This window comes from Notolepis coatsorum (assembly GCF_963971535.1).
Source record: "Notolepis coatsorum genome assembly, chromosome: 20".
Lineage (NCBI taxonomy): Eukaryota > Metazoa > Chordata > Actinopteri > Aulopiformes > Paralepididae > Notolepis > Notolepis coatsorum.
In genome coordinates, this window is record NC_140184.1 from 65,725,589 (window position 1) to 65,752,495 (window position 26,907).

Below are 26,907 nucleotides of genomic sequence, written 5' to 3' on the forward strand. Positions count from 1 at the left end.
TGTATTTTAATTGTTTTTAACACACACACACACACATGCACACACAGTATTAAAATAAGAAAGGTGTTTAAATATTGTTATTGTTTTTGTTGTTTTGTTGTTGTGAGGATTCGCCTGTTCCCTGGACCTTTATTCCCTGTCTCCTCACCTCACCAGCCCCCACCCTTGCGAGATTTTTTGCCTGCCTCCTACTCTTCACCAGCCCCCACCCTTGGACATTCTGTTCCTCTACCTTCACGCACCTGTTGGGAGTTTGCAATCACCTCGGGAGAGTACATAGGTTGCAGACTCCCCTCCAGTCCTTGTCGGGTCGTTCTGTGTTCTGTATCTGTGTTCACTCTGTGTTCATGGAGTTCTGTACGTTACCATCCTGTACGTTACCATCACCTGCCGCGTCTCCGGCGTGAGACGACGTGCCAGCCATCACCACCTGTCGCCGTTTGCCTGGAGTGGGACACCGTCTTCGCTCTCTAATTCTCTACGGGAGGTTTTCCAGTGTTCCCACTCCAGACGTCAAGCCGGCGCGTCATCGCTCCCTATTTCCATGGGAGGATGGCATCTCTTCGCCCCGGTCCCCTGGGACCCCTGTGTTCTGCGCTGCCCGTCTGCAGCATCCGAGGAGGATCTCCGTGCCAAGCCTGGAGTGGTGTTCCCACTCCAGACGTCAAGCCGGCGCGCATCGCTCCCTATTTCCACGGGAGGATGGCGCCTCTTCCCCCCGGCCTCCGCTGTCGGGCCCCTGTCTCCATACCAGGCCTCCGCCGTCGGGCCCCTGTCCCCGTGCCAGGCCTCCGCCGTCGGGCCCCTGTTCCCGTGCCAGGCCTCTGCCGTCGGGCCCCTGTTCCCGTGCCAGGCCTCCGCCGTCGGAACCCTGTCCTCATCCCTGTAAGCAGCTCTGGCCCTCGCCCTGTCCAAGGCCTTAACCCTGTTCTCTGTCCCTGTCTCCAGCCCGGCTCTCCGGGCCTCTGTCCCTGTCCCCCTCTCCAGTGCCCCTGGTCCTGGCCCTGACACTTAGCCCTGGTCCTTAGCCCTGGCCCTTAGCCTTAGTCCCTTAGCCTGTTCGCCTCTTAAAGGCACAGTGCCGCATTTTCCATATTTCCTTGACTCTAGTGTTTTTGTGTTTTCCCTTAGAGCATAGGTGTCAAACTCACGGCCCGCGGGCCAAATGCGGCCCGCCACGTCATTTGATGTGGCCCCCCAAGAGCTCTGGTTTTTTTAACATTAATCTTGGGTTAAAAAATAGCGGTGTTAAAATAATTGTGGGTTAATGCGTTAATAAAGCTTTGACAGCCTTAGTTATTACACATTCTTACACATACATGTGTGTTGAACATCTGAGGTATTGATGAAGTAACAAAGGAAAAAAGCCAAAAGCACTTACTCCTCAGACATTCTTTGACAATTTTACAGCACAAAATACAAAAAAGATCCAGGCGGAATAGGTAACAAAGGGTTGAAGAAATATTGTCTGAACTGTCAGATGCAAGCTGGCTGTGTGACATAACCGAGCATCTCGCTCAATTGAATAAGAAGCTGTAGGGACGCAAACAAGTCCCACCCAAAACTTGACCAATATAGTTGTGAACTGAGACAACCCTTATTTTGTTATTTTTGAGTACAGTTACAGTTGTGTGTTCATGCAGACACATAATAGCAATTTCATTACGAATTGAAAATGGGGGACCCTGATGTAATCAAGTCGAAAGTCTTTCTCTGGTCTGCATCTCCTTAACAATTGTGTGTATTGAGCTGTACTGTACTGTACCCATTCTGCAATCTGTTAATTAAAGTTAATTAAACGATCTTCCATTAGTTGGATGTATGGCCTCTGCAAGGTTGTGTGCAGCCATTTGTTTTTGTAACATCTGCTACATCTGTCCCACGTGTTCTTTGCAGCTCACAGGTGTTAGTTCTGCCCCTCTTGACTGTGACAAAAAGGTTTTGAACAAACTTAATGTCATAGCTTGTATTTGATGATATTCTTCTTTGTTATTTACTTGAATGGTTTGATCATTGATTGATGGAGTAATATGGGGTTCTGATAAACTAAAATTATTTGTTAAAATAACATAAGCTAACATATATTTTTACATCTATGCAAATGCATATGCAATATGTATAACTTGAATAAGTAATAAATACAGAAACAACATGTTTAACAATATGTAAATGAGTAGCTCTACATTTATTTTACATTACATTAACATTTATACGGTCTTTGGCCCTTTGAGGGCAACCATAATGCTGATGTGGCCCTCTGTGAAAATGAGTTTGACACCCCTGCCTTAAAGGGACTGTGCCGCTTTTTGTTCTATAATAAATATTTGCCCTGTTTTGGCTTACTCTCATACCTGTCTTGTGTTGTGCGATTGGGGTCGGTTACAAACCATAACAGTACGACCCGACCAGTCGACGACCCCAGCCAGCACAGACAGTGTATGTGAGTTTGCCCTTTTTAGTTCCCCTGTTAGTTCCCCTGTTGACTCCCCTGTTAGCTCCCCTGGTAGCCTCGTTAGCTTCCCTGTTAGCTCCCCTGTTAGCCTCGTTAGCTCCCCTGTTAGCTACCCTGTTCCCCACTGCTAGGACTGCCCCTTCAGCTAGCAAGGTCAGTCTCCCCACTGCTAGGACTGCCCCTTCAGCTAGCAAGGTCAGTCTCCCCACTGCTAGGACTGCCCCTTCAGCTAGCAAGGTCAGTCTCCCTGCTGCTAGGACTGCCTCTTCAGCTAGCAAGGTCAGTTTCCCCACTGCTAGGACTGCCCCTTCAGCTAGCAAGGTCAGTTTCCCCACTGCTAGGACTGCCCCTTCAGCTAGCAAGGTCAGTTTCCCCACTGCTAGGACTGCCCCTTCAGCTAGCAAGGTCAGTCTCCCCACTGCTAGGACTGCCCCTTCAGCTAGCAAGGTCAGTTTCCCCACAGCTAGGACTGTCCTTCCAGCTAGCTTGTTCTCCTTTGCTAGTCCAGCCCTGTCTGCTAGCCTAGCTCCGGCAGCTAGCGCAGCCTCTATGCTAATGTAGCAGTACAGCTAGCATAGGCCATGTAGCTAGCAATGCTCTGGCAGCTACCCAGTCCCTCTGCTAGCCCCACTTTAGGTGTAGCTTCCCCTGCTAGCATGGCCCAGTTTTTTTTTGTTTGTTGCTTTGTCTTGTCCTCTGCCCCGTCATGTTAGTGTTCTGACCGTTATGTTAGTGTTCTGCCCCGTCATGGTAGTGTTTCGGTCGCCCGGTGGCTCCCGTGGAGGGGGAGGTACTGTGAGGATTCGCCTGTTCCCTGGACCTTTATTCCCTGTCTCCTCACCTCATCAGCCCCCACCCTTGCGAGCATTTTTGCCTGCCTCCTACTCTTCACCAGCCCCCACCCTTGAACATTCTGTTCCTCTACCTTCACGCACCTGTTGGGAGTTTGCAATCACCTCGGGAGAGTACATAGGTTGCAGACTCCCCTCCAGTCCTTGTCGGGTCGTTCTGTGTTCTGTATCTGTGTTCACTCTGTGTTCATGGAGTTCTGTACGTTACCATCACCTGCCGCGTCTCCGGCGTGAGACGACGTGCCAGCCATCACCACCTGTCGCCGTTTGCCTGGAGTGGGACACCGTCTTCGCTCTCTAATTCTCTACGGGAGGTTTTCCAGTGTTCCCACTCCAGACGTCAAGCCGGCGCGTCATCGCTCCCTATTTCCACGGGAGGATGGCATCTCTTCGCCCCGGTCCCCTGGGACCCCTGTGTTCTGCGCTGCCCGTCTGCAGCATCCGAGGAGGATCTCCGTGCCAAGCCTGGAGTGGTGTTCCCACTCCAGACGTCAAGCCGGCGCGCATCGCTCCCTATTTCCACGGGAGGATGGCGCCTCTTCCCCCCGGCCTCCGCTGTCGGGCCCCTGTCTCCGTACCAGGCCTCCGCCGTCGGGCCCCTGTCCCCGTGCCAGGCCTCCGCCGTCGGGCCCCTGTTCCCGTGCCAGGCCTCCGCCGTCGGAACCCTGTCCTCATCCCTGTAAGCAGCTCTGGCCCTCGCCCTGTCCAAGGCCTTAACCCTGTTCTATGTCCCTGTCTCCAGCCCGCCTCTCCGGGCCTCTGTCCCTGTCCCCCTCTCCAGTGCCCCTGGTCCTGGCCCTGACACTTAGCCCTGGTCCTTAGCCCTGGCCCTTAGCCTTAGTCCCTTAGCCTGTTCGCCTCTTAAAGGCACAGTGCCGCATTTTACATATTTCCTTGACTCTAGTGTTTTTGTGTTTTCCCTTAAAGGGACTGTGCCGCTTTTTGTTCTATAATAAATATTTGCCCTGTTTTGGCTTACTCTCATACCTGTCTTGTGTTGTGCGATTGGGGTCGGTTACAAACCATAACAGTTGTTACCTGTTGGTCTAATATAGGGAATATCTGTATAAGTGCTATTTGTTTTTCTAAGCAGTTTCAATTAGCATTTGATTCCCTGTTAAAAAACGAAGATTTTAACTGCAATAAAATGATGATGGATCAATATTTTTCTCATTCTTTTCCTCCTTTTTTTTTAGAACAGGTTATTGTTTAATTTACATAATGATTTAATTAATCACAATTGAAAATCCACCCTTAGATACCAGTTTTGATCATATACCAGTAACTGCTTTTTTAAATACACTATAATTCAATATTCTAGAAACACATTTGACTTTGTTGGATTGAACAAAATGGTAAATTGGGACTGTTAACCTACAAAACCGATACCGATATTTTCCGATATCACATTTTAATGCCAATATCGGCCGATACTATCGGTAGGCCGATAATATCGGACATCCCTTACAACCACTTTTGACCCTACTGTAAGAGCCATGGTGCCTTGGCAGCCTGGGCGGGGACTGACTCCAATTCTGAGGTGCCAAACATCCTGCACAATCATGCATGTTGTTTTAGAAGTATATTATCTTTGTGCTTACAATAATGAAAAGGTACGGTACACAGTTGGTCTCCCCCTCTGTGCCATTATAAGCACAAAATATGTCAAAATATGATAAAATCCACCATCCCCATGGCTGCAGATCCGGGGGGGGGGGATGTCCCCCCCAAAATAGGAAATATATGAATTCTCCCCTCCAATAATAATTATGTGGTATCAAGAGTAGTGTATCTACTCCCACTCTGTAATTCTAGTTTCGAAATACTCCTAAAAGCTTCATTTGCGGGTGCCCCAGTGGCGAACCACATAGCGCGCTCAGCCGCGACACGGCCCACCCGGGTTCGACTCCCGAACCCGTCGTTATTTGCCGAATGGCTTCCCCCCACCCTCTCTCCCATTCCTCCTCTGTCTCTCACTACTGGACTGCCCAGTAGCAATAAAGCGATAAAACGCAAAAAAAAAAATCTAAAAAAAAAAAAAAAAAAAAAAAAGCTTCATTTGCGTATTAAAATCATTAAAATGTTCTACCGGGGGATGATGCCCCCAGACCCCCATACTCTGCGTCCCCCCCAAACTTGTCATGAGATCTGCAGCCCTGACCATCCCCCCTGTTTTTTTTTCACAACTCGAGTACTGATTATACACAATAAGAACACAATAGAGGAGGATGTAAGAACGATAGAGATCACTGTGAGATCCCTGTGTCTAGGAGTAGAAAGCAAGGAGAAGTCAGGGCAGCATCATAATAGCGGAAGCTTTCAAATGTAAACACATTTGTGGGACCAGGGAAATTGCCTGATGAGGTAGATTAATAACATGGCAGTTTACGATAGTGGGGGATGGATTAAATGTCAACGTGGCTGCAGATGTTTTTGAAGCGTTTAAAGGATCTAAATATTAGCAACAGTACTTGTCTGTGAACTAGCCATGCTGATATTCATTACTGATGTTGAGATTTTACACTTTGATGTGAGAGTTTGTCTCACAGGCTAATGACAGCTGCGATTCCGAGGAATCCTTTCGCATAAATGCAAAAGAATTAATGGATACATAGCAACTGTTTTTTTTTTATCCACTTTTTTTCCCCATTTTCTATTTTTCTCCCTTCCCAATTTCATATTGCCAATTCTCCCCTCTCCTGTCTTGAACGTTGCTAGACTATGCCCCCCACTGGTCGGTTGTAGTGAGGATAGAAGCCTTGCATCACGTGTCCCCTCCGGTATACGAGGAGGCAGCCTGTTGCATCTTTTCACCAGACAGCGCAGACTCTCAGTGGCGAGGAGTAACGCATGGGAGGCTCACGCTGCCCCCGATACTTCCTGTCTCTGCTGTGCAGGCGTCACCCAACCGACCTGTAGGAGTCGCTGTCCACAACGTCCAATCCCCACCCATCGACTTTCCACCCGCTGACTCTGCAAAATGAGCCAGTACGACGGCCGGCCAATGCTGAGACTGGGATTCCATACCGGAGTCTCTTGCATTGGTGACAAGCGCAATCTCCGCTACGCCACCCAGCCGCCGATACATAGCAACTGTTAAAAATATCTTCTTCCTTTAGTTACCTTGAATGAATGAAGGATAGCATTTATATAGCATGTTTTAGTCATCTGACACAAAGCACTTCATAATGTAGAAGGTTACTTGTCTCCTCCACTACCTATGTGTAGCACTAGCACCCGGCCCTATGGAGAAGCGTAGGCCAAGGCTGTCATACACCTGCGTCAGCAACAGATAATGGCTGACAGGCTCTGGAGACAAGGGTATCTTGTACTACTATGTACCTCAATGCAGCGCGGCATACTGGAAAATAGTCAGTAGAGAGAAAAGCTTCATGCCCAGCTCTCTCTGTTCTCTGTTCAGCCACGACGTCATCACATCTATACTGGGAAGACCTGGAGATCTACTTTGTCATCGTCAGTCGTCGGTTTACACAGAGAGCAGTGTTTGATGTAACACTATAATACTTGAACATGAAGTATATTAAGGGAGAAAATTGTGTTTGTTGGGGAACTTGTAATACTGACACATGCTATCACATAGTCTGGAGGACAATGTTATTCTTATAATCTGCTGTGGAGTTCATCTTCAAGTTTGATAGACACAGCAACAGTAGGGGATTTACGGTCAATGACTTGTCATTATGCGATTAGTTGATCAGGAATCCCCCCCCCCCCCCCCCCCCCCAAATTGACAGGTACTTCTCTAAATAGTTAAAGTAGCTGAAAGAGTTCAGCAGTATATTGTACTTTTTAAATCATGAGTGAGTTTGTCTTTTTGTTTATCCTCCATTGACTCATATCCACGTAATGCCTCACCTCTTTTCTTGATCCTCCAATCACAACTGTTGCTTCCCTCTGGAGCAAAGAGACATTAGAAGGGCGGGGGGTTTAAGATAAGTCAAGCAAAGAGACATTAGAAGGGTGGGGGGTTTAAGATAAGGTGGATTGTGCTGAGACCTACAGTTGTTTCTTTGTGGTGAGACATTTTTTGCTGCTTGAAGATATTGCTGTATCACTCTATTACCCCTAGTCTGGATCGGCGTCACGAGACATCAGAAAAATGTGAGTTTTAAAAGACATTTGATGAAAGAAGAGACATTAGAAGAATGCAGGGGTGTAAAAAGTACCCAGAAATTATACTTAAGTGAAAGTATGGGTACTGTCTGTGGTGGAAAAATATAATAAGAGCAGATAAGTGAGCGGCAGTAAACTATTTCTGAGTCCAAAGTTGAATACAAATGATCATAGATTTATTCCCTGAATGGCCACACAAGGAAATGCTCAGTTCACAATCAAAAAGAGAACGAAGTGTTATCTGTGGTGATTACGGGCATGTGCTTCATCGCTTTTTTCCTCTCCCTCCTGTTGGCCTCAGTCTTCCATGTCAATAGACAGGCTTCCTGCTTCTCTAAATTCTCCATAACCTCCATTTTAACACGCTTCTTTTTTCTCAACAGACTCCTTTGTTCTTTCAGTCTTTCATCTAGTTTTCCCAAGTTTTCCAAAGAGAAAGAACCCCCCATTGGAAAACCATGGTCTTTAACCCACAGGTCTACATAGGCCACAGCACTAGCCCCATAATATTTTCTCATATATCTCACTTCTTCACTCTCCTCTTCTTGTGGCTTGGCCAGCCGGCTCCTACCCCTCCCCATAGTAAAAGAAAATATGGCAGAAAATCAGTTTCCTCTAAATACCAAAATAAAAGGCTCTACTTGCAGCGCTTAGCCCCTTTACAGTCCTAACAACAGGGCAGCTCCTTACTGTAGTCATAGATGTTTTATAGAACAGTTCTGAATTACTTTACAGAACAGAGTAGTGCCTTATAACAGTTGTTTGAACAATACAGAGCGCGCCCTTATCTTAATTTCCACTCGGAAAATAACTGCAGTATGACCAGATAAGGTACCAGAAACAAGATACAAACAAACAAGACAAGTGTCTCTTCTTAGGTAAGTTTCCCACGAACAGTCTCTATTCCTGTCTCCTTGTGAGTGAAAAAAAATTATTTAGAACAGTGCCCTAAACGATTACCCAGCCCTCGCCTTGCTTTCGGGACTGTTGTTTGAACCAAGTAATATCTCTAGTATACTCGTAGTACACTTTGCACCCCGCCTCACTTTCGCGTACAAATGTAATCCTCGCCTTACTTTCGGGACGTACCTCTCAAAGTATTCAGAGGAAAGAAAGGAAGAGATAATGCTCGATATTGGCTTTTTTACCGATACCGCTATACCGATATTGTCCAACTCTTAATTTCCGATACCGATATCAACTGATATCAACCGATACCGATATATGCAGGGTTTCCCCCCCCCAAAAAACGGAATAAGTTCAGGTAATTAACATTACATATCTCTTGTTGTGGAATTAACACAACATTATGCATACTTTTGACAATAAATAAAATCTGAATTTGTTCTTACTTGCTTGCCTGGGTAAATAAATGTTATAGAAATAAAAAATAAAAGGGCGGCTACGTGGTGCAGTGGGCAAAACGCTCACCACGAATACTGGAGACGCTGGGTTCGCCTGTTCGAGCCCAGTGCTCCACATTGCTTTCAGTTTAGCTGGTCGTCCGTACTAATACACATTGGCAGTATTAGGGGGTGGGAAACTGATGGGTGGGGATCAGGCGTTGTGGACAGCGACTGCTACAGGTCGGTTGGTGCGCCTGCGCAGTAGAATCAGGAAGTGATGGGGCGGCGCCCCTCCAAAGCGCAGTCCCCTGACGCTGAAAGATCGCGCCGCGCAGGTGAAAAGATGCGACTGCTGTTACCTCGAGTATCGGAGGGGACTCGTGCTATGTATGACTTAGTCCACATTGCAGCCGGCTGTGGGAGGCAAGAAGCGTTCGAGACAGGGGAGGGTTGAATTGGATGCTATGAAATTGGGATGGGAGAAAAATAGAAAATGGGAGAAAAAGTGGATCAAAAAAATAAATAAAAAGAAAATAAAAATAAATCTTTTTTTTAAACCGATGCCAATATCGACCGATAATATCAGACATCCCTAAAATAAAAAAATTTAAATACACAAAAAAACACAATACTATGCTCTAGTCTTAGACAACCCCTGGACCCAGAACCAGAATCTCAAACAGCTCACCCAAACCAAGCTCTCACACGCATCCACACGGGTAAGTTTCTCAGTTTTTTGAGGATTGAGGCAAGGAATGATATCACTTCCCTGGAATGCTCGTCGGCAATTCACAACCTTTTCCCCCGCTGTCTGGTCAGTCTCGACACCCCTTTTATCCCATCCTCGTCGCCATATTGTGTTGGAAAAATATAATAAGAGCAGATAAGTGAGCGGCAGTAAACAATTTCTGAGTCCAAAGTTGAATAAAAATGATCATAGATTTATTCCCTGAATAGCCACACAAGGAAATGCTCAGTTCACAATCAGAGACAGTGTAACACAAATGTCTGACCAAGAAGTGAGAGCGAGCTCTGGTCAAACATACAATTAAATACATGAAAACTACGTCTATGAAGGTAAAGAACAAGATGGCTGGTTAGAATAATCAATAATACGACTATGTTATGGCTCTAGCCTGGAAGGAAAAACAGCTTAGTCTAACAGTTCCCATAACCTTGAGACAATCCTGTGGCCTATAGGCTGGGCCTCTATACAGATACACACAGATGTAACACAGATGTATACTGACATGATAATTTCTACGACATGTCTCAAAATCGTACTCAAGTAACAGTCAGAGTATCTGGCTAAAAACACACATGAGTAAAAGTCAAAAAGTTTCTACTTTTACTAAAAAGTTTAAGTAAAAACCTTTTTTCTGACTGTCTATTCTTCTGATAGCAGGTGTTTAATAAAAAATCCCCGCTTTCTAGTCTTGCACAAGGACCAATCAGCATGGGTATGGGCTGGTTCATTTTCCATTGATGGGTATTTGATTGGCTGTTTTTAAATAAAGTGCAGCCGCAGGATTAATAACGTTAACCTGTGAGATTTGTACTTTGTACTTTGTAGGTCTGCATTTTAAATGTAAGGAGTAAAAAGTATGTTTTTTTTCTCTGAAATGTAATTGAGTAAAAGTACAAGTATACAAACCTAATAATACTCGAGTAAAGTACAAAAATTCCCCAAAACAGTACTTAAGTATTGTAACGAAGTACAATTACTCAAGTACTTTACACCCCTGGAAGGAGTTTTAAGATAGACATCGGATGAAACAGCACAACTTAAATCAAGTTTTCTTTCAGCTGCTATATGACGTGTGCTCTGATGTGAAATTACCTTTAATTCATTAATTCAATCTTTGTTTCAACTGGGAAATTCATTGAGGGTAAGCCCTCATTTTGAATGACGTTGAGAATATATACATGATAAATACAATAAATATACAATAAAATGCAAACAATCATACATACAATCAATTGAAACAACTGTGGATTTTGGTGGAATGGTTGGTGATGGTAAGGATTTAAACTGATCAAAGGAGACCAAAGTATTGAGTTTCATAGTTTGTTGTATGATGTTCCACGTGTCAGGAGCACAGAAGCTAAAAGCAGACCTCCCAAGTTCAGTACAAACTCTACGTGCTTTAAGTGTGAGCCGATCATTGGATCATGTACCATAGGGTCCAGATGTTCACTCCAACAGTCTGACTTTTACCTTGCTCTGTTTTGACAAATTGTCTCACAGGCTACATGGAATATATCTACTGTATGATTGTGTGTAGAGAGAAAGACATGCCTGTAAGAGAATGTCCCAGGACTCTTCCTACCTGTTATTATGCTCCCTGTGCAACACAAGACAAAGAAGTTACCCAAACATGGGCCCAACATTGCTTTTCACATAGAATTATGGTACCAGCACCTTGTGTCTCATCCAACTCTGCTCATCTCCGCCCCCCGCAGTACCTGTAGCTTATTCCCCTCTCTGACAGATACCTGTGTCCTCTGGGATTCATCGAAGGCCGGATTAGCCATTTGCAGCCACTCCATTGTAAATATTCTGTAAAGCCGTGGGAGAGGAGGAGAGGAGAGCCCCGGTTTCTCCTCCTCCTCCTCCCTCTTCTGCATGGGATTAGGAATGGGTTGTCTCCTTTCTCAGAGAGGTGCAGAAGTGCTGGTGATACTGTATGCAAGGGAGAGGAAAAGCTCTTTGTTCTTAGTGCTAATGGAACGCCTAGAGGGACCCCTGAGCATGTGTGTGTGCCCCCTCAGTTTCTAGTAATGGGCTAATTTGATGTGTGTGTGTGTATGTGTGTGTTTGAGATTCTACAAACACACACGCACGTGCGTATGTGTGTGTGTGTGTGCCTTGTGTGTGTTTGTGGAATCTCAAATGTTTTAACGATTGAGTGCTACCAGTATCTGCATCATTCTATCATAGTAGGCAGCAGTAAACTATTTATTTAGTAATCAAATAGATGGTTTGAACGGTCAGTTTGGGGCCATCTCTTTCATGTGATTTTGGAGCGATTCTTAGTTCAGTAGACACGTATCACATTTATCATATTTCCATAATATTTGGGCAGGGATTTGTATGTTTATTTCTTTCTTTTCACCATTATGCACTTGTAATGTGCTAGGACTGTTTATGGGATGATGAGGGACGGCTAGTTTGAAAGTGAAGGGAAGCCTTTGTGTTGTTTCTGCCGAGAGCTCACAGGCAATCTGTAATTGAACGGTCATTATGTTCTACTGCAGTAGCCCAAGTCCATGTGATCACTCCCTCCCCTCCAAATGCGAACACGTTGAACATTAATCAAAATGTTTGTGTCTCAAAATTAGATGCTGCTACGGAGATGTTATTTCAGATTGCTCAGTTCTGGAGAATTAGTTGCTGTTTTCTCCTCTGTAATGCCAGCATGAAATACATGTCCTGATAAGTGAGGCAGCCACCAGACACGGCTGTCTCCAGGCTAAGAATCACTAATGTGATGGAAAACAAACTGCACAGCTTGTGCACTTGTTCAAAGTACCACCGATCGTAGCATATTGTGTGTTCTATATTTGTGAACACAAGGTGCTATTTGTGGAACACTTTTATCGTATACATCACTGTAAACTACTTTATATGGTAGGGATTTTATGATTTTATTCTGTCGTATAGTTTATTCTGTAAGGTTAAATTATGCAGTAGCATACATTAATTTACTGCACCGTCTGCAGCTATTGAGGAACGTTAACACAAGCATAGAGAGGAGATTATAATCTCATTATTTAAATGAGATTCGACACAAATGCTACAAGATCATTCTGGCGAGAAGTGTTGCATCACTGTTGCATCACTGTTGCGTCCGCACAATCACTCAGCGTTTGACCGTTAGCATTAGCTAAGTAATAATACATCTATTATTTATTCATTAATTTATTCCCGCTACCAGTAGGCTCAGTGATAATGGTTAATATCTTTGAAAGGCGACGTTACACACGCCAAGCCACATAAGAAGGAAAGTAGGGCGATCTGGAATCAGGGAGAGACTTCAGAGATGTACTCCAAAGTAGAACACTGGAGGACACGGATTTAAGGCGATAAACTTTATTTTGAACTAACGTCCTGCGTCGTAATGTTAGTTTGAAATAAAGTCTACAAGTAGCACGAAGTTCAACTAGGCGCTCGAGTGAGTGTAGTGTTTTTACAACAAAAGGTTGAACAAAGGGTGCTCTTGGGACTTTGGGGAAAGACAGCTGGAACAGGGAGTACTGCAGTAGTTTTTGAGTTCCTGGGATCAGACGTCTTGTTCCAGTTAAGATAAAGTTCATTGCCTTAAATCTGTGTGCTCCAGTATTCTACTTTGGACTAAATCTCTGAAGTCTCTCCCTGGTTAATATCTTTGTCATTAAGTTAAACAGACCATTCGAGGCCTACAGCGAATCAACTGGTGCCTTTCCAAGCTAGCTAAACCAATGACTATTCACTGAAACTGATTTGTACAGTTTAGTCCCGCCTCAGACACCCTATAGAGCTGACGTGTTGAGTAAACATTGTTATTAGGCTTCACAGAACATTAAAGCACAGTGTGGCGCTGTCCGTGGTGCTGAAAACGCCTACTGCGCTTTGTTGCTGTAGACTCCTGTAGGCTCCGGGTTCCTCCCACACTGTTAGCCCTTTCACACCGCCAGAGCTCTAGTTCTAGCTCCAGCTCCGTACTGCAGCCTCTGAACCTTGGTGCTCTCTGGCGAACCAGCCCACGTTTACACCTATTTAAGCAGTACCAACGTTCCACCGTCTCTGTCATCACACAAACACATACACACACACACACACACGCTGTATACGTTTGAAATGAATCGTTCCAGCAAAGTAGGCTTCTATTATTCAAATTACTTGTTTTAATGGGTATCATAGTAGTGAGTCCTACTGTAGAACATGACATATTAGCATGACATCTGATTCATTAATGCCAATACTGGACGACAAGCGCAATTGGCTCTTGACAAGTGTAAACTATGGAATAGTCAGTAACAGCTAATGTCAGACCGCTTAGCTCAACGGGTTAGTGCGGCTGCCTGTGAATCCTCGTCCCAGGTTAAAATCTCTCGGTTACATTTCCTTTTTTTTTGTAACGTTAATTCATTTATCCACTCTGGTTGGATGGTGTATTGTACTCGTGCTGTATAATGACAATACATTTGAATTGGATCTCGTCTTGAGATCGCTACCTGTTGAGTGGATCAGCATGGTGCATTGGTGCAATGCTGTTTTATATAGGGCACATAATAATTTCCCCACTGTCGTGTTCATATGGTCAACAGGTAGCGATTTCGAAATGAAATTCGATTCAAATGTTAGATTGAGTGCTACCAACCACGGGGCGACAGTGGCTCAGGAGGTAGAGCAGTCGTCTGGTAATCCAGAGGTTCCTGGTTCGAAGTGAAGGCCCTCAAAACGCAAAACGCTGAAAAGGATAAAGTAATCGACCAGCTGGAAAACCGAGTTGCCGACCTCGAGCAATACTCGAGAATGAATGACATCATTATCTCCGGCCTGGACGCGTGTACCGGTTCCGCAACAGTAAGTGACTTCCGGGTAGGCCTGATTGGCCCCGACAGGCACGTGACGCGGCAAACTCAGGACGCGCAACGAGGCTGCTGAGAGCTGTCGCGCGGAAATAGGCTGTCTATTGCCATTCTCTAACACAAACTCTAACCTTAACCAGCTCCTTAACAGCGCCTAAACTTAACCGTTCTAACCTTAACCAACTCCGAAACAATGCCTAACCTTAACCTTAACCATGCCTAACCTTAACCATAGAAAGAATATTGCCATTCTCTAACACAAACTCTAACCTTAACCAGCTCCTTAACAGCGCCTAAACTTAACCGTTCTAACCTTAACCAACTCCGAAACAATGCCTAACCTTAACCTTAACCTTAACCATGCCTAACCTTAACCGGCGAAAGAATACACGTTAAAAAAAAAATCACGTTAAAAAAAAAAGATTTGATGGGATTCGAACTCACCAACAACGGACCGCAGGATCGCAGGACCCCTGCTCTGCGAGGTGAGCTATAGCGCCGAATGAGAGTCATGGCGTATTTGGACGGTTACGTAATTCCGTAAGGGCTCCGCGGAGCGTGCCGCGCGGCAGAGAAAGTTGCGCGTCACGTGCCTGTCGGGGCCAATCAGGCCTACCCCGGAAGTCACTTACTGTTGCGAAACAGCTACACGCGGCCTGGACATTAAACCCCGGTCGTACTCACAGGCGGTGAAAGGTGGGGAAGGAGGGGATCACAGCACTCAGGAGTACGTTTCTGCCGAGGAACAGGTGGCGGAATTCCTCCTAACTAAAGGAATCACTCTGGATACCAATGGTGTGGAGGCTTGCCACCCATTACCTCGCAGCCTCAAAACGAATACACCTGCAGTAATAATCCGTTTCATCAACCGAAAAGCTAAAATAGCCCTGCTAAAACAAGGACCCAAACTACATGGAACGAGCGTGTATCTAAATGAACACCTCACAAAAAAGAATGGTGACATCGCAAGAAAGGCCCGTCTACTCCGCTACCAAAAGAAGATCCAATCAACGTGGACCTCAAACTGCAAGATCTTCATCAAATTAAACGGCACGCCAGACAACGCAAAAGTTTTGGTCATCAGAAATGTGGAAGAGCTTGACAAGTTCCAATGACACCATACAACCGTGAAAATGGTAGGATCAACGTCCTTATTTTCTCTGAAATGACTAAAATGTTTCTTGCGTGCTGCAGACTTAACTTTCTCAACGTCCTTCTATCCTCTGGAATGCCAAAAATGTTTCTTGCGTACTGCAGACTTGTTTTTCTCAACATCCTTCTTTTCTCTGAAATAACCAAAATGACTCTTGCGTGGAATCTTGACTTTTTTATGGAAAAGAGGAACATTATACCATCACTTGGGCACCGCGAAAGGGCGACTAGATGCGGGAGGGAGAGCATGAGTGCGTGGCAGGGAAGAATATTCTTGTGTTACATTTATAGAACGCCTGGTTCTTATACTGTTACATTTCTAAATACCATAGGTCATTTTTACTCAATGATATGTGAAAAGAATTTCCCTTTATTATGGGCTTCATTGGCTTGAGTGATGATGATGATGGAGATAATGTCCATCGCTGCTGTCTTGATGGTGGAAATATCACCTGCAAGCAATATGACCCTGAGCATCTCGATTGTTTCAATACCGAAAACACCCTTTCACTATTGCACCTCAATATTAGAAGCCTCTGTAAACACCATACTGACCTTGTATCATTACTTTCTATTTCTGGCTGTAAATTTGATATAATTGGTTGCAGTGAAACTTGGCTATATGACAGGTCGTTCACCGATATTCTCAATCTTGATGGCTATAATTTCTTCCATAAAAACAGAATTGGGAAAATAGGTGGAGGAGTGTGTCTTTACGTGAATACCAGTCTACAAGCAAATGTTTGTGACATGGTTGACTTTGATGACGGCTCTGATTCTCTCTTCATTGATATAAATGGAAAAAATGGAAAAAACTTCACCGTTGGAGTAATATATCGCCCCCCAGACACAAACTTGGATGTCTTTAGGAACAAGTTAGAGGAAACCCTTCATTCATTAAACATAAAAAACAACAACTGTATTCTAATGGGAGATTTTAACATAGACATCTCCAAGGATGATTCTATAAAAAATGATTTCATTAATACACTGCACTCTTTCTCCTTCTTCACAACTATAAACATATTCACTAGAATAACACACTCATCCAAGTCTACCATTGATAACATCATCACCAACATCCAAAACACCAAGCTGGAGTCGGGAGTGATCCTAACTGACATAACTGATCACTTCCCTGTCATGTTGTCTCTAAATCTTGCCAGTGAACTTGCACCCCCTCCTTGTAAGACAACAATTAAAGTAATAAATGACAGAACCCTGCAGCAACTATATGGAAGCCTGGAGACCAAAGGGTGGAAAAATGTATATGATGCCTGTGATCCTGATACAGCATAATAGTCTGATATTGGAAATAACAGACTCCATCCACAACACCATTCCCGAGAAGACTGTCATGAGCAGTAAAAATGACCAGAACCCCTGGCTTACAAAGGGCATCTTAACATCCATTAAACACAAAAATAAACTCTACAAACATTATCTTAAGAAGCCTAGTATAAATAATAGAAACAAATACAATCTATATAGAAATAAACTCACTCATCTAATAAGGAAAAGCAAATGTGATCATTATACTGATCAGGTAATAGCATCTCAGGGTGATTAAAAAAAAAAACTGGTCAGTTCTAAATAAAGTACTAAACAGGGACAAAAAAGCATCAGTGCTCCCTGACCCTGCAAACATGTCACAGCAGGATCTCTCTGATAAATTCAATACCTACTTTGCATCCATTGGTGAAGACCTGGCGAATAAAATTAGCCATCCCGGGGGTGTGTCTTTTAAACAGTATTTATCAGGTAACTATATTAACTCTTTTTTCATGAAACCAACTGACCATGATGAACTATTCAACATTATCATGAAGATGAAGGACACTCGCACAGCCGGTGCTGATGGAATATGCAGCAAAATCCTAATAGCCATAGCCAATATTATAGTCAGACCACTCGCTCACTGTATTAATTTGTCCTTACTACATGGTGTAGTGCCAAAAAACATCAAAATTGGGAGAATAATACCCATATATAAATCAGGTGACAAAAATAGTATTAATAATTACCGTCCAATATCCGTGTTACCAGCTCTATCCAAAGTCTATGAGAGAGTTGTGTACAATAGATTAAGCGAATACACCACCAAGCTAGATATACTCACCAATTCACAATACGGCTTCAGGAAAAAGAGAACTACAAACATGGCAATATTAGACCTCATAGAAAAAATACATGATGCCATTGATCAGGGTGATTGTGGGGTGGGCGTTTTCCTGGATCTATCAAAGGCTTTTGACACCATTGACTTCACCATTCTACTTGGGAAACTACACCATTATGGCATAAGGGGTCTGGCTCTCAACTGGTTCAGTAGCTATTTACATGGTAGGCAACAGTACGTCGATAAAAAAAATCACAAATCAATAAAAATTGACATCAAATATGGGGTCCCCCAGGGGTCAATTCTATGGCCTTTACTATTTATTCTCTATATAAATGACTTTGTCAACTCATCTGTACTTCTGCACAAAGTAATATTCGCTGATGACACTAATTTGTTTCTGTCACATAAAAATCCACTCGAGCTACAAGATCTACTCAATACAGAACTACAAAAAGTGGACACCTGGTTCAAATGCAACAAATTATCACTAAATCTCAGCAAAACAAATTTCATTGTCTTCCACTCAAATTGGATGCGCACACATCACATGTGCATAAAAATAAATGGAAAGGAGCTGTCAAGAGTGGTGTCCACAAAATTACTGGGGGTCATCATCGATGAGTCACTCAACTTCAAATGCCACATAAAATATCTACAAACAAAACTGTCCAAATATGTTGGCTTATTCTGCAAAATACGTCATTTTCTTCCCTTGCCTGCCCTTCTCACTTCATACAAAACCCTGTTTGAACCCCTCATTAATTACTGCAACGTCATATGGTGCAACACATACCCCAGCCATCTCAAGAAACTAGAAAGCCTACAAAAGAGGGTACTACGAGTGCTGTCATGGTCCGGGTATAGAGCGCCCTCAAAGCCTCTTTTCCATCGCTTTGGTCTCCTGAGGCTCGCTGAATTTAACATTCATCAAAACGCATCAATTATGTATCAAGTTGTCAACAACATGAATCACAGACTGTCTGAGCTTGTCCCAGTCTGCCAACCACTGCACATCCACAACACAAGAAATAAGCATCTTATATCTGGCAAGAGGAGAAGGCTCAATTGTGCTAGCCTAAGCATAGCATGCAGGGGTCCACAGATCTGGAACAAGCTTGACGAAAATCTAAAAATGACTAATACCTTTAAAACCTTTAAAAAATCACTGAAAGAGGTACTGCTAAAATCATATCTCTAATTAAAATTCTAACTTAGGAATAAAATTGTCTGTATTATGTATCTCTGTTATATGTCAGTTAGTAGGTAGGTGTGTAAACCTACCCACGTTGTATTGTTTTGTTTTGTTTTGTTTTTTGTTATTGTTTTGTTGTTTATATTCTGTTTGTATCTGTGTTCAGGCTCCCTCCAAAAGCTTTAAATAGCTTCTTGGGAGACCTGGCACATGCACACAATTTGCGACATTGTTATCACATGAGGATACTCACATGTAAATGTATCGTGTGTGTGTGTGAATAAATTCATTCATTCATTCATTCATTCATTCATTCATTCATTCATTCATTCATTCATTCATTCATTCATTCATTCATTCATTCATTCATTCATTCATTCATTCATCCATTCATTCATTCATTCATTCCCAGGCATTCCCAGCACGTCGACCCCTAATTGCTCCCGATGAGCAGGTTCGCACCTTGCATGGTTGCCTCCGCCGTCGGTCTGTGAATGGGTAAAATGTGAGGAACAAATTGTAAAGCGCTATATAAATGCAGCCATTTACCATCAACCATCAGACTATTGGATTAAGGCAAATTTCGACGCTATATAGACATTTTCCGAATGCTGTCATTGGACGCAACATGGGCTGTGGCAGGTTCAATTGACTTTAAAGGGAGTGTTCTTTTGAACAATGCTTCAGTGGCAATGCTTGATTCCAAATGGCTGCGTTATACCTTCCCTGTTAGCCACATATCACATATGACAGGGGAGAGGTTACCGTAGAACGAACATATTTCCTACCTGGCCAAACATTTTCCCTTTGTAACATGTTGAGAGCAATATAAAAAACAACAAGGTGTTATTTGGGTAGAATATTTTTGACCATAGGTAACACTTACACAGGTACTTACAAAAAAATCCATACCATGTGTACATATAGGCCTAGGGTGAATATGTAGCTTGCAGAAGATGATGATGTTATCTTAGCTGTAGATTACAGGTTGGCGGTGTTTGCCTTAAATAGCACACCGTGCATTCAAATAACTGCACATTGTGGAGCCCAACCAATTGACCTATAGCATATTATGCTATTATGCTATATGTAGTTGCACCATCAATGTTGACGCCATTGCTCCACAGGTTTTTCCAGCTAATCCTCTCTTCACTTAGCCATGTTCATCCATTCCCCTTCTTGGCTTGTGAAATAATGCTTTAGCACATTTTAGCAGCAGACAATATCTTCTCCACCCACACCGGTATTTTTTAATCTGAGGGTGTTGCTTGCTTTCAGATAAGTGTGTTGAAGACCATGGCCTCTGTGAGCCTGGTGCACTTGCCCTACAATATTACATTTTAAAGTGCCGATTGTTGCTGAACCGCTTTTTTGTGGGTCCATTTCTGCCCACCTGCTTGTTCAGTTCATTTAAAAAATAATTTACCCACATTAATCAACATCTTCAGTTTCCACATCAATGTAAATGTGCCAGAATTATCTAATGAGCTACTGTAGTTTTCATCTGTAGTCCCTGCCTAACATGCATGTCTTTATGGTGTGGGAGGAAATCAGAGTACCCAGAAGAAACCCACACGAGCACGGGGAGAACATGCACACTCCACACAGAAAGGCCCCCTGCTGGGGTTCGAACCCAGGACCTTCTTGCTGTGAGGCAGCAGTACTAACCACTGTGCCACCGTGCCGCTTGAGAATAGGTGGCGCCATAGGTCTTCTTGAGACACTGTTTGTATGAAGTCCAGCCGTTCATTAGGTTAGAATGAGGGGACACAAAGAGACACCCCTGCCATACACTGCTCGGCTGCGTGGGGGAATGAGCCGTTTCTGACTAAATGTACAGGTAATTTGCATATTTTACAGTATATCATCCGACTTAACAACGAGGAGCACTCTCATCGGGGGACACAGTAAGAGGCGTAGCGTGTGTAGAGAAGTCGGCTTTACTGGGGTAGTTGAAGCTGTCTACAGATTTGGCTGATGCAGCAACTCTAGAGTAGATAGTTATATGCACATCATAAATAAGAGGTGCTGGGCTAGAAAAGAAGATTGAAGATCCATACATAAAAAGGTGTACACATGGATCCTGTAGTGTGCAGGCTCTACTATTCTCTACATATGTTCTACAGCTGAACATTGACTGTGTGCCATCGTGCACCTGTGATGATGGTAGCGACTCTTTGATGCTGTCATCTTTATTGAAATTGATGTACAGCTGCTTTGATTTCAAAGGGCGTAGATGTGCAGTAACGTGCAACACCCTGAAGCAATACTGCAATATGTTGGCAGTGCATTTTTCAACATGCTCACATGGTTCTGTGTAACTGGACGGATAGAGCGTCTGGCAACCTGAGCATGGTATCATCACTGCCAGGGTTATTGGCTCCATTACCCCCGGGAGACCCCATACTGAATAAATATTATTATATATATATATATATGTAACAGTTGTGACAACGTCACCTCAAACTTCGATGCCCCGAGTGGGAGTTGAACCCCGGTCTCCCACACCGCGCGCAGCAACACAGACCGCTATACAGAGAGGTGAATTGACTTCTTGCTATTGGGTCTGGATGCCTCTGGGGAGTGAGTTTACTTGCAGTACCGCTTAACGTCCACAGCCACTTCACTTACTGTCCCTCGTGACTGTGGATAGACTGCGGTACCTCCGTTACACTCACCCCCCTAAACTCACTCCACCCAGGGCATCGGCACCATTGTAACAGTTGCGACAACGTCACCTCAAACTTCGATGCCCCGAGTGGGAGTTGAACCCCGGTCTCCCACACCGCGGGCAGTAACAAAGACCGCTATACCAAGAGGTGAATTCACTTCTTGCTATTGGGTCTGGATGCCTCTGGGGAGTGAGTTTACTTGCAGTACTGCTTAACGTCCACAGCCACTTCACTGTGGATAGACTGCGGTACCTCCGTTACACATAAATTGCAATGCACGTTGTATCCCAGTACTAGGGAAGTGCTGTAGAAATATAGTCATTCATTCATATGTTTGTTCTTATTTCAAATATCTTTTACTGTTTTGGTCTGCAGTCGGTTCTGAAATTCAAGTTTATTGAATCGTAATGTACGAGAGAGGGAGGCCTGTGACATTTTGGCACATCTTTGAGTGTATTATTGCTATTTTACAACAGTTTTATCAAAATGTTATAATGTTATAATGACAAAGGCTTATTTTTTGTGTGATAATGGACAAATATAGCAGAAAATTAAAGGTGTTGCTCGATTATCAATGGATTAATATTGCTGTGATTGGTACCATGTATCAACAGAATGTAAACAAAGCAGGCTGATGAGGAAGGCCTTGCATAGAATGTTTGTGTAGTTCCTTTTCTTCCAGTATGGCCGCCTCTAACCATTGGCAACCATTTAAAAAAAGAGTAGGTAAAACACTGGAAAAGCATGATATTACTGTTCCACTGTGACTTGTTTACAAGATCCAGTAATAAGCTGAATATAAATTATAAATATAACCAAATTATTATGTTTAACATTTTTGTTGATAAATGTCTCATATATCACCATATAGCAACTGTTTTGCACATAGCAACTGTTGCTATGTTACGGACAGCCATGATGGAAGGTAGCGCAAACATTCCGTGACAAGGCCTCTATTGCTAGGTTCGGAGTGCATTATCATGAGATGTTGGCACTCATCTGAATGTTCCTCAACCAATCACAACGCAAGGTCTGAACTAACTGGTATAGTTACCAGCTTTGCTAATTGACACTTCAGTAATGTGTCTTTTTAACCTCTTCCTGCAGGAGACATTTTTAGTTGTAACGCCGCCTATTCCCAATGGTATTACATTTACCATTTACAATGGTATTAGTCCAAGGATTGTTTACCTCATAAGCATGGTTGATGGCTCTGAAAGTAGAGGACCCTTGTACCATGCTGACAAAATATTTACAATATTTATATATATATACGTTTTATAAGGTGCACCAGAGTTGTTTATCTGAGGGGGGAAATAATTGTGTTGATATCTGCTACCAATCTCTTTCTAGAAGCCATTTTCCTATTATTTAGCATAGGTGGCCCCTGGTGACCCCTAGGGGCCCCAGTAGGAGACCTCCAATAGGAGATCCCCACCCCACAAACGTGCTTCTGCGTCTGAGTTTGCTTGTTGTTTTCCCACTCTGGTACGCAGCCAGATGATATCAGACCTGACTGTAACAGTGAGAGGAGGAGCCTCAACAATATAGTATAATATAGTACAGTTGTTTTCTTGTCAGTACTGCTAACGTTGGTGCTATTAGCACTAGTTGTGCAACCAGTCAGTGATTTGAGGTGCCATGCACCTAAAATCCAGCTACCAGCAAGTCACTGTAAAGCTCACAGACCAGTAAGTAAGTGTAAGGTTCACCACCCATCCTGCTCCATGGGACTCATCCCATGTGTTAGAATATTCCCCAACATGCATTGCTCCTGTCCCACAGTGCTTTATGGTTCACCCTCGCCGCGCTCTGCACCCTCAACCTCTGATTAGGAGAAAGACATCCGACACAGCAGAGCCTCTGAGGGGAGATCCACCCATAGGGGACAATAACGATGCAACTAACAACAGTCCTGAGGCTCGGCTCACTGAATAGACTCAGGCATTGTAGCACATCATACATGGTAATTCAATGACAATAGCAATATGTAAACGTGCAGAAGGTTAGTCCTTGGAAAAATACAACAGAAGGATCTTCCTATTACCGTATTCCTCTTGAAGGAGGTGTCTGGTGCTGTGTAAACTGTAGCGTCTGTGCTGTGTGACTGACTGAGTCATTTCATTTGCATTTCAGCGACAAACGATTTTCTGCCCTGGGATTTGGTGCCAGAATTCCACCCAATTATGAAGTAAGCGCCGCCACACTACTTATCTACTACAATCAATGTTCTTTATTTTCTTACTCGGTTTGTTTTTCTCCCAACCTCAATCTCTCTCTCCGCTCACATGACCTTCCCTTCATGTTAGCGTTACATTTATTCATGTCTCCCCGGGGCGAAATATTGAACCGGCTGATTACCGCAACCTATTTTCAGGCAACATTTGTCATTCTGTCAAAATCTCACGTTTTAAAACTTAGAAATTCCCTTTAGAAATTCCCTTTTGAAATCCCGAGCTATCTGGGAGAAAATAGCAGGAGGAGATGAGGATCACGGCAGGCGGCGCAGAGGCCCCACGGAGCTGATGGTCAGTTGTCATGAGATTTCATTAGTGCGAGAGGAGTGTTTATTCAGCCAGATTGGACCTTGAGAACCAAGAGACCCGCAGTGGTTTTAAAATAGCTACTGGGGTCCTGAAGTGTGCTGCACTAGCACACACACACGCACGCACACACACACACGCACACACGCACACACTTGACATGTACGGTAATTGATTGGTCGGGCCATATCAGACCAATTTTACACTGCTGTCCTTTGAGCTGATATGTGAGCTCTTAATGTTGAACCATTAATGCTTACAACCCATAACATAACGAACCGTAAAGGACGAGATCGAAAACAGTTTTTCGAAAATGTGTTTTTGAAACGAGTGCCCTTGAAGACCTCAATTATTTATATATTAAATTACATTCAGAGAGATGGAGAGGGATTTGGGTCTGTAACCAGTTTATTTAATTTTATACTTTATACCCACAGGTGTCTCATGACTTTGCCATTAATTTCAACCCGGAGGATGACGAATGCGAAGGTAAGAAAAATAAACTCTTCGTCTGTGCTGCTACCTGCTGCTCTGCTGGGAATCTACTGGTGATGTTAAAAACATGGCCATAATATCGCTATAAAAAACCATTCCACTGCAGTAACATTATCAGTTTGAAATCCAGTTTGAAAAAGAGCATGTTGGTAGGCATTGCTTTCTCACCTGATCCCAGTTAAGAATTTACTGCACCGTGGGAATTCTTCACTTACTGTATGTCATAAATATTAGGGATGCACCGAATGGGAAATTCTTGGCCGAAACCGATACCGAAAATAGAAAACAGTTGGCCGAAAACCGAAAGCCGAAAGGCCGAAAATGATTCATAGAATAGAATTTTTTTTACCAATGTTGTGGAACATTATGATTATGGAAAAATATATGATTATGGCAAAACTTAACTTAAATAATAAATAATCATTATTATGGGTCCATAAAAAATTTATTCAGCACTTCTGAATGCATACAGTACATTAATTCCATCTTTTCTCTGGCTGCCGCAGCGGACATCTGTGCTCTACTGAGCGCACCTTTCTAGTCCCCCAATGAATGTGTTCTCTTGACTCGGCACAGTAGACGCGCGACAGACAGACAGCGTCAATGTGAGAAACACAATCCCCCCCCCCTCTCGCTCTGAATAATATGCATATTAGATCACTCAGTGATTAACCGCGACGGGCATATAGTAAATAAGGATATAAAAGCATGTTAAAGACGCATTTATTGGACGCGTTGTGCGCAGAGTTTACATAGAAACAGCGCGACTCCCGACAGCGTGACATCATCACAACAACACGAGTTAGGTTACAGGTTGTTTCTGTTTCGGTGATATATTTTCGGTGAAAAAACTCTTTCGGCCGAAAGCCAAAAGGCAATTTTTTGCCATTTTCGGCCGAAAACTTTCGGTGGCCGAAATTTCGGTGCATCCCTAATAAATATAGATGATTACTAATTATTAAAATCATTAACTTTTCCCATTAGTCAATTGCAACTCTATATGATATCATATGTACGGTATGGCACGTTGGCACAGTGGTTAGCACTGCTGCCTCACAGCAAGAAGGTCCTGGGTTTGAACCCCAGTACTGTGTGGAGTTTGCATGTTCGCCCTGTGTTTGCGTGGGTTTCCTCCAGGTACTCTGGTTTCCTCCCACACCATAAAGACATGCATGTTAGGCAGGGGTCCTACAGATGAAAACTAGCTCATTAGCTAATTCTGGCACATTTAAATTGATGTGGAAACTGAATATGTTGATTAATGTGCACTGTCCCTGGGTAAAAAATAAATAAACGTAAACATTACAATAATGCTGTATATACTTATATATATATATTTATTCTTACTCTATCTATCTATCTATCTATCTATCTATCTATCTATCTATCTATCTATCTATCTATCTATCTATCTATCTATCTATCTATCTATCTATCTATCTATCTATCTATCTATCTATCTATCTATCTATCTATCTATCTATCTATCCTCACCTGCATATAATAATCTTTACATAATATGTAGATTCTATATCTATATGTACATATCCCTTACCTACTTTTACTAGTTACACTGCTGGCCAGTATGACTACTACCATATTGTCTTTATACCTGTATCACTGTACATATTAATACTACAACCCTGTACATACATCTGATTAGCACTATACTACTCAGTAGTACTAATTATAGTTTTTCTCAATTGCTTTGGTGCATTTCTCTGATCAGAATTAAAGTTCTCATAACTGTTAGTGCATTTCTCAAAACAATTAGTACAAACTGCAAAACCTAGTTGATAACCTGCAGAAGCGTGTCACTTGCTCAAAATGGATAGTTCATTCCAAAATGATGACAAAATGTTGTGGAGGTTGAACTAACAGTTATGAGAACTTTAATTCTGATCAGAGAAATGCACCAAAGCAATTGAGAAAAACTGTTTAATCTCCTGTACATTATGTTACTATTGCTACATTTGCACTGTGGTTGGATGCCAAACCTCTTTTCGTTGTACTGTACATGTGGTGTATAATGACAATAAATTGTATCTATTGTACTCTGATCAAATTAATGGATCGAAACAAAGGCACCCTATGCACAAAATACGGGAGCCACTGTCATTACGTCTGCTGGTGTTTGTTTTTATTTTGACCATACCCTCTCTGTTCTCTTTTGAAATCAGAGATCCAAGGAGTGGTCGAGGCATACCAGAACTGCCTCCCGAAGATCCAACTGTACGGCCCCACCAACGTGTCTCCCATCATCAACAGGATAGCCAAGCTGGCAGCAGGGGAAGACACCATGAATGATGCTTCTGTGAGTGTCTCTTCATGCTCTTCCCTCTGCAGACGCCCCCTGACTGAACAGCCTCTCGTT

The 26,907-nt window shown here is 43.2% G+C and overlaps 1 protein-coding gene across 1 annotated transcript in view; it reads left to right on the forward strand.

Moving 5' to 3' along the window:
- cpne7 (copine VII) overlaps positions 1-26,907 on the forward strand; it is a gene marked incomplete at both ends in the record, with an annotated part of 210,175 nt that overhangs the window by 178,638 nt on the left and 4,630 nt on the right. The window contains 3 exons of the mRNA XM_084337136.1: positions 23,632-23,686; positions 24,476-24,527; positions 26,714-26,847. Coding sequence (XP_084193262.1) covers positions 23,632-23,686; positions 24,476-24,527; positions 26,714-26,847 — 241 coding nt within the window. The remainder of the gene's footprint in view (positions 1-23,631; positions 23,687-24,475; positions 24,528-26,713; positions 26,848-26,907) is intronic.